This window comes from Diplotaxodon limnothrissa, linkage group LG8, assembly GCF_057381915.1.
Source record: "Diplotaxodon limnothrissa isolate DT_005_m linkage group LG8, D_limnothrissa_male_GT1.1, whole genome shotgun sequence".
In the NCBI taxonomy this organism is placed as follows: Eukaryota; Metazoa; Chordata; class Actinopteri; order Cichliformes; family Cichlidae; genus Diplotaxodon; species Diplotaxodon limnothrissa.
In genome coordinates, this window is record NC_140603.1 from 19602339 (window position 1) to 19614622 (window position 12284).

Here is a 12284-nt window from a genome sequence, read left to right on the forward strand (position 1 = left end):
GACTGAAACCGAACATGTAACCCATGTAAAACAGGTCCTGCAGCGGCTGCTGGAGAACAGACTCTTTGTAAAGGGGGAGAAATGTGAATTCCACGTTCAAACAGTGGCGTTCCTGGGTTACATAATTGACCAGGGTAACCTCAAACCGGATCCGGCCAAGATCAAAGCTGTTGTGGAATGGCCGGAACCAACTGATCGCCGTCAGCTTCAGCAGTTCCTCGGCTTTGCCAACTTTTATCGCCGGTTCATTAGGGACTTCAGTAAAATCACTCTGCCTTTGACCCGCTTAACCTCTCCTAAGTTCTCTTTTCAGTGGGATCAGGCGGCCCAAAAGGCCTTCACACAGCTCAAGGACCGATTCACCACCGCACCCATCCTGGCTCAGCCTGACTTGCGACTCCAATTCATTGTGGAGGTGGATGCCTCCGACTCGGGGGTCGGCGCGGTGCTCTCACAACAGCGAGAGGGTAAGCTACGGCCCTGTGCCTTCTTCTCTCGCCGCCTCTCCCCAGCCGAACGCAACTATGACGTGGGAGACCGGGAGCTCTTGGCTATAAAACTGGCCTTGGAGGAATGGAGGCACTGGTTGGAGGGCACGGCTCAGCCATTCATTGTATGGACGGACCACAAAAACCTGGCTTACCTGCAAACAGCAAAACGTCTCAACGCTCGACAGGCCAGGTGGGCTCTTTTTTTCACCCGTTTCAACTTTTCAATCTCTTACAGACCGGGCTCGCGGAATGTGAAGCCGGATGCCCTATCACGGCAGTTCTCGGTGCCTGAGGAGAGGCAGGACCCTGAGCCCATCCTGCCAGCGACTTGTGCCGTTGGTACAATAACATGGGAAATCGAGTCGGCCATTCGTGAGGCTCAGCGGGCTGAACCAGATCCAGGAGGAGGACCAGCGGGGCGGCTCTTTGTTCCATCGGCCACTCGGTCTCAGGTACTGCATTGGGCTCACACTGCCCGCTTCACATGTCACCCAGGAGTACACAGAATGATCACCTTCCTTCAGCGCTACTTCTGGTGGCCCACATTATCACGAGACGTTCGGGAGTACGTCTCTGCCTGTTCAACCTGCGCCTGCAACAAGCTGGGACATCAACCTCCGGCCGGCTTGCTGCTACCTTTACCCACACCGTCTCGGCCGTGGTCCCATATCGCGGTGGATTTTGTTACCGGCCTCCCACAGTCAGCAGGTAACACCACTATAATGACTATTGTTGACCGCTTTTCAAAGGCTGCGCATTTTGTTGCACTCCCCAAGCTCCCGACGGCCCTGGAGACGGCTCGGCATCTCACGCATCATGTGTTCCGCCTCCATGGCATCCCGGAGGACGTGGTCTCGGATCGTGGGCCGCAATTCACCTCTCGTGTGTGGAAGGAGTTCTGCTCGGCGCTAGGAGCCAAGGTCAGTCTCTCCTCTGGTTACCACCCACAGAGCAACGGACAAACTGAGCGCACTAATCAGGAGCTGGAGACCGCTCTGCGCTGCATAGTTGCTTCCAACCAAACCATCTGGAGCGACCAACTGCCCTGGGTGGAATATGCCCACAACAGCCTGACGTCTTCAGCTACAGGGCAATCTCCGTTTGAGGCCTCCCTGGGGTATCAGCCTCCTCTGTTCCCTGCTCTGGAAGGTGAGCACTTTGTCCCTTCGGTCCAGTTTCACCTTCGTAGGTGTCGCCGGGTTTGGAGGGCCACCCGTGCGGCCTTGCTGCGCACGAAAGAACGCTACAAACGTCTGGCTGACCGGCGCCGCACTCACGCTCCTGAGTACACCATCGGTCAAAAGGTTTGGTTGTCCACACGCTTCGTTCCTGTTCATGCCGAATCGAAGAAGCTCACCTCAACCTTCATCGGGCCTTTTGAAATTGCTGCTTTGATAAACCCTGTTTCTGTTCGCCTTAAGTTGCCGCGCAACATGAAGATACACAATGTCTTCCATGTGTCTCAGATTAAGCCGTGTCTCTCCAGTCCATTGTGCCCTCCTTCCAGGCCCCCTCCGCCCGCTCGGGTCATTGGTGGCCTCCCTGCCTACACGATCTCCCGCATCATGGACTCTCGCCGTCGCGGGAGGGGTCTTCACTATCTGGTGGACTGGGAGGGTTATGGCCTTGAGGAACGTTGCTGGGTTCCCCGCTCCGCTGTGTTGGATCCCGGGATGGTTGCCGACTTTCATCGCCTTCATCCGGATAAGCCTGGTGGGTCGCCGGGAGGCTCCCGTTAAGGGGGGGGTACTGTCACGGTCCCCGTGTCTCTCTGGTTGGCCCACGCTGGCTACAGGTTTTGTTGTTGTTAGTTTTAGTTTTTTGTCTCTCCTCCTCCTCTCTGCCTGGGTGGAGCTCATTACGGGCTCTCACTCTTGGCCCACGCACCCCTGTGGATGGTGTCCACCTGCGGCTGATCTGGCTGATTTCCCCAGCTGCTATTTAAGGCAGTGGCACAGAGCAGCTCACCGCTGGAACGTCGAACCACCTGAGTTCGTGCTCGCGGCATATTCAAAGAAGAATCGCTTACACGTGTTTTATGTTGTGGAACTAACCTTTGACCTTCTGTCTGTAGATTCTGGACCGAATCACCGGACCTGTCCAAGTGGGGCAGTGTGTGGAGTGTTGGAGCGAGTGCGGCTGAAGAGGAGTGCGTGTGTGCGGAGGAGCGGTGGCGGTGACTGAGTGGAAGAGGAAGCGTGTGTGTGGATTCCCCCCCCCTTCTCTCCCTGGAGCCCTGGACCCCCTCCCAACTCACTGTACATATATTTTGCACTAAGGTGATCCCTATTGTAAATAAATCCCCTTTTGTTTCCTTGAAAGAACAGTCTGCGCGTGGGTCCGTTCAGTAGCCATGACAACCACACAGCCATCATAATTCGTCATACAATGAGAACAGGACAAATCAACAATTGACACTGACTAATTAATATTAAAATCTGTAACATAATGTTTGAAGTTTGTTTGTCTGTTACTGTTACTATTTTTACCATTTCTTTTTGGAGCAACTGTAATCCACATTATTTCCTTAGGGATTAATAAAGTATTCTGATTCTGATTGTTTCAGGATACATGACCTGCCATTATCCAATGACACATCTGCTTACCTGTATCTTTTGCTCGTTTCTCCTCCTCTTCTTCTCTATTTTTTCTAAACTGAGCACCTGATGGCTTTGAACCTTACATGTCCATCTTCCATTGGTTTTAATTTTGCACTCCAGTATGAACACAAATCCCCCAACTCGAGGATCACCACAACATAACCTAATAGACCTACACCTTAGTTCACATGTTTGTTGTTTTGTTTTTATTTTTTTTATTTTACGGGTTGGTTATTAGATGCCGCTCCAGACAGCTAGAGAATCCCCCGCCGTCCCGCCCTCTCCTCCCTGTGCAACAAGCAACAGGCGCACTTCACAAGTGGAGGGCGCCCTTACTCCCAGCAAAAGGGCGATAGAAAACCAGTCAGTGCCTATGCCATTCTCATTATGCGCTGGCTGATGTCGGGGCAGCATGAGTACGAGCAATTTTTTTATTTATTTTTTGCCGATACCCGTGATGCCGCCCCCCACCACGATGCCTCCCCGGGCAACTGCCCGTGTCGCCCGTATCAAAAACCGCTACTGAGGCTGAGGATTTGCAATTATTTGAGAATAAGCATTCTTTATTGGTTGTGTAACCCAGTGAGTTTACATGACTCAGTAATGCACTACAACATTGTTATTGTTAATTGTGATTCATCGTTACTCTGTTAATCACTGAGTTGAGGTAAAGTAGATCAAAAATAAAAGGTAAATAATATCAATATAAGAATAAAACCCCAAAGAGTATATTTAACACCCCTACTGGTTAGGAGGGAACAAGCCCCGCCTTCCCCTGCTCTGTACCGTCACATGTAGTGATGGTAAATTCAATTCTTTTTACTGAATCGAGTTTCAATGAGTCACTCACCAAAGTGAATCGGGTCTAATGAGTGATTTGAGTCACTGAGTCAGTTGCCCAGAGAGTGCAAAGGATGTACATTTTCACTCAAACTTAATATATTTCTTTTTTCATGTATATCCTACTGCTAAGATGAGTGATTGAAAAAGAAAAACAACTATTTTTATGGAGCAAAATAGAGCAAAAAAAAGATTTCTAAAGGGAACATTTATTTATTTTTATTTTATTTTATGTATCAAATATATATTTTTATGTATATTTAAACGTCCACTGAGCTGTGAGCCAGGGGGCGGTAATGCAAATTAACATTGGTTGCCAACTCACCCCTGTAGCTGTGTCCCAAAACGTCGGCTGCATCCTTCGGAGGCCGCATTTGAAAGCCAAATAAGTCACAGCCAGGCAACAAAGGCTGTCCCAATTCGTCGACTCCTTCAAATGCAGCCGGCATTCGTTCATGCTACAATTCAGCACAGCAAGAAACGGAGAGGGTGAGTGAGTGATCCGCTTAGGATGTCAGGATGGCCGAGTGGTCTAAGGCGCTGTGTTCAGATCGCACTCCTGACATCCCTTGCTTATTAAAAGTAAGACTGAAATGTCATGTTATGTGATGTCATCCTTCGATAAAGGAGTTGCCACCAAATGGTCACATTCATTTATCAGATAGTTGAAGAAAAGTCTCATCAAAGTGACTTCTTGAATCTCAGCTGAATATGTGTTGGTAAAGCAGAGGTGTAATAGTCTGCCAATCTGATCAGTTGTAAAGGTGTCTTGATCTGCTAGCCTGTCATGTGGATTCTGTATCAACAAGCACAAATGTGTCAGGATGGCCGAGCGGTCTAAGGCGCTGCGTTCAGGTCGCAGTCTCTCCTGGAGGCGTGGGTTCAAATCCCACTCCTGACATTACTTGCTTAAGACTGAAATGTTATGTGATGTCTTCCTTCAATAAAGGAGTTGCCACCAAATGGCAACTGCTTTGATAAGTTATGAACTTGAAATCTGATTCAGTTAGTGTTGGGGGTTCCGTAGTGGAGGTCACCTACCAGGTTGGTGATGGGATGCTTTAATCTACATGCCAAATATCCTTGTGCAAGATACAAGGATATTTGGGCCCCACTGAGATTTGAACTCGGATTACTGGATTCAAAGTCCAGAGTGCTAGCCATTACACCATGGGACCCACGAAGCAAAGGGTTTACAGACAGATTTTGGAAGATTTGGACAAAACCTTTTCTTTATCGAAGATAAAATCCAACTGTCAGGAGTTGGATTTGAACTCCAACTTTAACACAGTGCCTTAGAACACTTGGCCATCCTAATTAAACAAAAAAAAAAGCATTCGAATGAGCTTACGCCAAAGACTGAACAATTCACAAAACAGCTTAAGTCGAGAAGGTAACAGCCAACAGCTAGTGAAGATGTTACCTTTGTTCAAGATATTGTAGAGGAAACTGTTTTATTTTATGACAGTAAGTATTTGAATGACATGTAATACTCATACTCATGCTAAAATACCTCTATACAACTGCTGTCAGTGAATACTAGCTCAGGACTAGAATACAACTGTCATTGGACGTTTTATGGTAATAACAAGTGGATCCTCTCACCACCTAAATGAATCAACTGCCACTGAACATGTAGCAGGTGATGTGAAGAAGGAAAGGAAAGTTAATAAATAACATGCATGAGGTCCCACAGAGATTTGAACTCAGATCACTCGATTCAAAGTCCAGAGTGCTAATCATTACACCATGAAACCCACACCACAGAGGGTTTACACACAGATTTTGGAAGCCACACAATGTGATCTCATCAAATGAAATTCTGCATAACACTGTAAGATGCTTTGGATGAAAGCAAACTAAAACACTCTAGTTTTAATAAGTGATTAAAATATATTTTAATGGTAAAATGCTGATATAGTATTTTTGTTGTCTTTTTTTCTTTTTTTCAATGTAGCAATCAGAAATATTGTCAGAAGGCAAAACAAAAGGCCCAACAGATTTGCCGAGTGGACCATTACGGCTTTTGTTATAGTGGTCCACTTTATAGTCATATTTTATTAGAATTTGATTAGGATTTTTTTTTATTTTGAGTTAGTAGACTCAGATCAGACAAGATGGAGGGAACAGGGGAGAAGAAAGAAAGAGGGGAGTGGAGTTGAGGAGAAAGTTAACAGAAGAAGAGGGAGATAAAAATAGAAAAGAAGAGAGAAAAAACACTGAGCAGCACACAGTATTAATGATACATGTTTAGAGGCAGCAGCCGACCAAGATAGTGTGTCTGTGGGTACCTGTTTGTACACTTGTGTGTGTGAGCACACTTGTGTTCATTAGGTTACTCAATTTAACTATTTAACAGGTAGGTGTGGGGAGCCACAGCCTGCTCCCAAAGACATGAAGCAGGCATGGAGGAGACCTGGGCCCCAAATATCCAGAGGCCCCCCAGAGCATGAGAGCCCCTTTGAACAGAGAGCCAAGGAGAACCCTAGACAGGATTCACACAGCAGCCAATGTGCAGAGCTGTCAACACTGACAGTGAAGCAATCTTCTGAGTGCTTAGTATTAGGGTTTTATCATTGTGTTTTTGAAGGAGATTAGTCCTCGGCACTGTACTTCCATGTGTCCTACACAGTGCATTGCTCTCCGATTTTGCTACCAACCTTCTCATATTGTACACAGATCTTTACTTTATTTTCAGAAAAGCTCATTTATATATGTTTGGTTTAACGCAACAACAGGAGTGTGCCTTGAACCCACACCTCCAGGGGAGAGTGCACCCTTAACACAGCATCTTAGACCTCTCACATGATGGCATGGACTCTGATTGTTTGGAAATACTGCCACACTGTGGAAGCCTGACAACATAATTTCACCTGAATCATAAAACAGAACAATTTTTTAATGGTAACATTAATAATGGCAAATGAACAGAAGTCAGCACTGATTGTAATAGCACTGTTCAAAGAATGACAAAAATGTCCCAAGTGTTGTATTTATTATGTTATTGATATTTTAATATGTTTAGTTTGTAAATATGTATTAAAACACTATTATACCTCTTTCGATTTCTGAAGTGTAATTACTGCAACTTTAGGCTGTATAGTTTAAAGCAAGTTATAACTACTCAGGTCACTATATGGCTTCTGTTTTAGCACATTTAATGAGGTTTCCTCTAAGCAAACAAAATATAACGCTCAGCCGTATCCTTTCAGCATTTTAGCTCCATAACAACAAACTCCAACAGGTGTCTCCTTGTCTTGAGATGAAGAACGGGTGATGAATCCCTGCATCCTCTGAATCTCAATTAGTCCACAGATATCCCTTCATCCGTTTTTTTCCACAGAACCTGAAGATCACAGAGAAAGATGTTGGCTTTGATGCAGGATCGTGCTGGAAATGTTCAAACAGACAGACCTGCAGTTTGCTCACCTGTTTCATTTCCATGGTGACAGCTGATAAAAGAGGACACAATATCACATGCTACACAGAACTAACACATGATTCAACTGTTATTTTAGAATGGTCTTAGTGGTTTTTGGACTAACCTGCCCAGCAAAAAGAGGGTAACATCAAAGGAGCGTCGACAGACACACCACGGAGCAGCTCAGCCAGCCAGGACACCTCAGCTGGATCATCAACAAACAACTCCTCTGATTCGTCCAACCACAGCTCAGACCCTGGCATCAGTATAAACAAACAACTGATTTTGAGTTCAAGGCAAAAGTACAACAGGTAAGTTAAGAAAGTAGTTCTGCGTTCATTTGCCTAATGAGCTTTTAAACTCTCCCTCTTGGTCACTTCAGCAACATCAGCTGTTTTCTTCCTTAATTAGGTCTGCAGACCTACTGCTGTAAACCATTGCTGGGTAGAATTAAACGTGTTTTTACCAGTTTCCAAACATAAATGCACAATTTGTTTGAGAGGCAAATGTTGCACCATCTACACAATCATTTCCTCCCAATAGCAGACCTGTTGTAGAGCCTCCGTCCTCTTCCTTTTCCTCTTTAAACCAGGCAGTAGCTGTTTCCAGAGCATCACTGCAGTCGGACATTGAAGATGTGAGGTTGCTGCACTGGAGACTCTTTCTTAGGCACGCTGTGTCGCAGATGTAGGCTTCTTTGGCTGAAGATAGACAGAAAAGAGAACACCTTTGGAGTGTGACTGTGTAAGAGACTGTGATCTCAAATCTTTTAAAATCACTTAAAAGACTTATTGTTATTATTATTACATGATATTGGTTTCAGACCAAGACAACTGACTCAGTCGTGTCTTAGATAGGTTGTGGTAAAGTAAAGCCTTACGTACTACCCATGTTTTCCAGCTGTTGGATGGAACTGACTGCATCTCTGATGTTCATGTGGAGTTGGTGACTGTCACGGAGGTGCCTCAGGATGTGTTTAGAGTGGAAAGCTGATTTAGTGTAATAAACCAGTTTAGGAAGGCACAAAGAGCCCACAGCAGTGATTTCAAACCTGTTGCCCTGAAAAGTAAGAGCCATACATAAAGAGGATGATCTCGTGTGTTACGGTTAAAGCTACACGCAGGTCAATGTGACCTGTATTGTATGTATATTTTGATTATAGTCCAGTCTTTAGAACCTAACCTGAAAGGTAAAGCGATCAATACCTGTCCAGGAGAAATCGTACAACAAAGATTGTTTCCCTTCCACCTCCTTAAAAACACAAATTCAGATCAAGAATCTATATGTACATGTGAAAATAAGTTCATAAACTTTATTTAAAATTATGTGTGAGACTGTCATTGAAAACGACTCACCTGGCAAATATGGACTCCTTTCACTGTCACACCGAGGAGGATTAAACTCCTCGGCTGTTTGTCCTCCTGTGTGTAAAATAATAGTTGATAAAGCAGTTTTTTTGTTGTTGTTTTTTAAAGCCATGGGCTCACATAACAAACATGACTCAAAAAGAGTTCTCTAAAATGACCAAGGGAGACAAATAATGCAAGAGCATGCCAAAGAATTATTACTGGGGCTTTTTACGAGATCTGTAACAGTTTTCACACCCTGTAGGATATTTTTCTGAAGATTTTCTGAAATGTACGCGTTTATGGAGTGTCTGATATATGTGACCTCTTTTCCTTTTCCTTTTAACTGCCTGGTAGCTCCATATTCAACATCTCAGGACAGAAGTTTCTTAGTTAGTCTCTCTTAAACTAATTAAGAAACAGACATCCTCACACAGAGTTCGCCCTTGTTTAACTGTAACACTGTCTGACCTCTCTCATCCTGTAGAATGTGACAGGTCCATCCTGCAGCTCGTTGGCTTCCTTTATAAAGTGCAGGATGGCTTGCCTGCGGGACACCCCCCTCAGCTCACCATGCAGCACTGGGCTGTGCTGAAGTAAGTACTCTCTCCCTCTGCGCTTTATGAGCTGAGAAGATGAACACACAGATATATATATAAGAGTATTTCTGTCAAGGTTAGACTACACTTCTTTTTCTTTCTTTTTTTTTACCCATGAGGGGAAGTAATCTTCAGGGAGAAAGTAGCATCTGTGTTTTTTCTCCTGCTTCTTCTCTTCTCCGTCCTCCTCAGTCTCCTCTCCCTGTGCCAGATCGCCAACGTCAGCTTGGAGGGCAGAGGCTGCCAGCTGGAAGAACAAAGCCTCCTGATGGTGGCTCTGTGAACGCAGCACCTTCTGCCTCAGCTCAGTGTAGTAGAGCTGCTGCACTGTGGTGCTCCTGCAAGAAACAGGGAGGTTTTCTTTTCCTGTTATGAAGTCTGTCAGGTGTCTACTTTTCCACAAACATTTTCATAAACTTCAACAACACTTATAGTGGAAATTATTAATCTTGGAAAAAGAAGGTAATGGAAAACAAACTTACAAAATTAGCAGCCCACTTTCTACATAATACTGGACTCTTAGAAATAAGATAAACGGGACCTGGAAAGGTGGGATGAGTAAAGAGAGTACTCAGTTTATCGTTTCTGCTATCACACAGTCTAGTTAATATTTGACCAATATGATAAATCATTAAAAAAAGAAAAAGAAAACGTGGACATAAAAGAACTTTTAAAATAAGTCAGATCTTTCTAACATGTTTGACATGTTAGTCGTCCATTGGTGGACTTTATCTGGATACAGTGTTTTCACTGGGAGAAACATCTTAGTACTCATACAAGCAACGCCTTCAGTCTTATCTGTTGCAGGTTTCCCCAGTCTTGTAAACAGCAAAGTTGCACAACTACTGAAATCAGCACCAGTGCATAACAATGAGCCACAAGATCTACTTGAGATCATTGATATGCAAATCATCATGACTGCCAGGAAAACATGAAATTTTAAGTGAGATCACTAAATTCAGCTTTTAGAGTGTTCCCATTACAGCATGGGGCTGTTTGTAGATCTGGTGATTTCTGTTTCAACAGTGCAAACACTACATCAAAAAAAGAAATGGAAAACTAACCATTAAAGATCCTTTGTTCCATCGTTTCCCAAAGTACTTGCTCAGCTTTTGGTCCAAATCAAGAAACAGGTAATCATTATCTTAAAAAAAGGAGAAAAAAAAGCACACATTCAATCAGAGATGTCAGGCTCAGTTTAGGGTCTACATACAGCTCAGTTTCAGACCATGTGGCCCAGAAAAGTAAAAGTATTGACTAACAACCTAGCAGTACAAAGGCCTTTTATTTCCATTGCGTTTGCTCTGAAGAAGAACAAATACATTTTTAAAACATTCATACTTATGGGATCACAAACTAGCTGGTGTGTCTTAGATAGTGAGCGCAATTTGAACAACATGTCTCAGTTTTTCCACATTCAATAAATCTGCTGTCATTAAAAAGAACTGCAACTGTCTTAATCAAAGAACCACATCTATGAACAGCCATGAAACTGACCATATTTCACACTTCTCGGTAGGGCGGCAAAATTAACAGTTGAGGTAGGTTAGCTCCTGACACAACACTTCATGCTGCACAGGAAAGAGTGGAAAAATAGGAAGAAAAAATTCGACATAACTTGCACGCTCAAGTAAAGTAACTCAGTTTTGGCCATATTTGTCCTGCAAACCATATGTTTGACAGCGCTGCATGAAATCAACACAATGAGTCCATTTAACACGTGTTATCCCTCAGTTATGTTGTTTACGGCTGATAGGAGATGGCTTTCCATTTATCATATCTTACAGCAGGTTCACTCACTATCAGCAGCCTCCCAGAATCTCAGCGTTCCACAGTTAATGAATAAAAAACATTTGCTCCTGAACTCCCGCGCAGAAACTAACTGACCTTTCATAACAGCTAGACCAAACACTTGGAGATCACTGACACCAAGATGCTTCAACACACTGTTCAACACCTCACGGCCTCTGGCTTTTACCTATAAACACACAGGAAGAAGAAAGAAAACATAAAACATACTGAGAGTCCATGCTTTCAGTGTTTTGGCTTTCTTGCAAATATGTTTTTTTCTAATAAAATACAGTTTTAGCTCTTCCACTGTTTTAAAAATAAATATACCCTACTGACAGATCAATGCAATCTTAACATGAATGTAATTTAGGTTTCTGTGTGCCCATGTGACGTGTCACAGTAAAATACCAAACAAGAAAATATGCTACAGAAAGGCCCTGTGGTCACTCACCGTGACAGCACAATCCAGGTGCTGCTTGTTCGGTAGAAGAACGCACACCTGTCGCCTCTGTTTGGTCCTCATTGCCACTAAGGCTTCGCATGGTCTCGATCCACTATATATCCTCCTCACAGCCTCCCATGGGCCTAACAAAGCAAGCCTCCCTCCTTCCTCAGCCTGACACATAATGATGTCTGTACAAACAGACAGATGCATCAAAAGTTGCCACATTACCAGATCTGCAACCAGAGAATTTAATGTATTTATTTATTTATTTATTTAGCAGTTTGATCTCTTTAGAAATAAATAAACAAAATTAGCTCTAATGTGCTAATAATGTGTTTGCATCATTTGATCACCTTTTACTTCTTTTGGACATACTGGGAGTTATTTTCACTCCAAATACTACAGAAAACTGAAAGATATTAATGTTTTGCAGAGAGAAATTGTCATGTCAGAAGCTACTGTTAGAAGCACTGTGTCTGCTTGTTTATCTTTGGGTTTATGTTCCCGTATGTACTGAATATAGTCAGCTTTTTAAAATCTGTCCTGGTAATAATAGTTTGTTCTACAAGCTACTGAGTGATGGGATGTACTTAGTGTTTCATGCACAGTGTAATAATTCACGCTGTTGTTCATCTGAGGTTGTATTTAAATAATTGACCTGTTGAACTTTGAAACTGAAATATGGTGTATTCTCTCTTTAACATGACTATAGTTTATTCTTATTTAATTTTTCATTGCAGTTACCATTCCT

The 12284-nt window shown here is 43.6% G+C and overlaps 1 protein-coding gene and 1 non-coding gene across 2 annotated transcripts; one reads left to right on the forward strand and one right to left on the reverse strand.

Annotated features, from left to right (window-relative positions):
• Nucleotides 1-4749: 4749 nt before the first annotated feature.
• On the forward strand, nt 4750-4832 carry trnal-cag (transfer RNA leucine (anticodon CAG)). The gene has a single exon. It is a non-coding gene; the product is annotated as a tRNA-Leu (tRNA).
• A 2326-nt stretch (nt 4833-7158) lies between these two features.
• LOC146626781 (FERM domain-containing protein 6-like) lies at nt 7159-11758 on the reverse strand. The gene is made up of 13 exons (XM_085360789.1): nt 11540-11758; nt 11185-11275; nt 10362-10441; nt 9780-9838; nt 9410-9635; nt 9170-9325; nt 8708-8773; nt 8535-8603; nt 8237-8411; nt 7901-8053; nt 7477-7608; nt 7361-7383; nt 7159-7277 (listed from the first exon to the last, which is right to left on the reverse strand). The coding sequence occupies exons 1-13, from the start codon at nt 11756-11758 to the stop codon at nt 7236-7238; spliced, it is 1491 nt and encodes a 496-aa protein (XP_085216915.1). The 3' UTR covers nt 7159-7235.
• Between the last annotated feature and the right edge of the window lie 526 nt (nt 11759-12284).

Excerpts from the sequence above, each read along its gene's own strand:
- LOC146626781 (XM_085360789.1), bottom strand. The coding sequence starts at position 11,758 with ATGTGGCAACTTTTGATGCATCTGTCTGTTTGTACAGACATCATTATG. Across the intron at positions 10,442-11,184 it reads TGGTCTAGCTGTTATGAAAG|ATAATGATTACCTGTTTCTT; the intron begins GTCAGTTAGTTT and ends CCTTTTTTTAAG. Across the intron at positions 7,278-7,360 it reads TCACCATGGAAATGAAACAG|GTTCTGTGGAAAAAAACGGA; the intron begins GTGAGCAAACTG and ends TGTGATCTTCAG.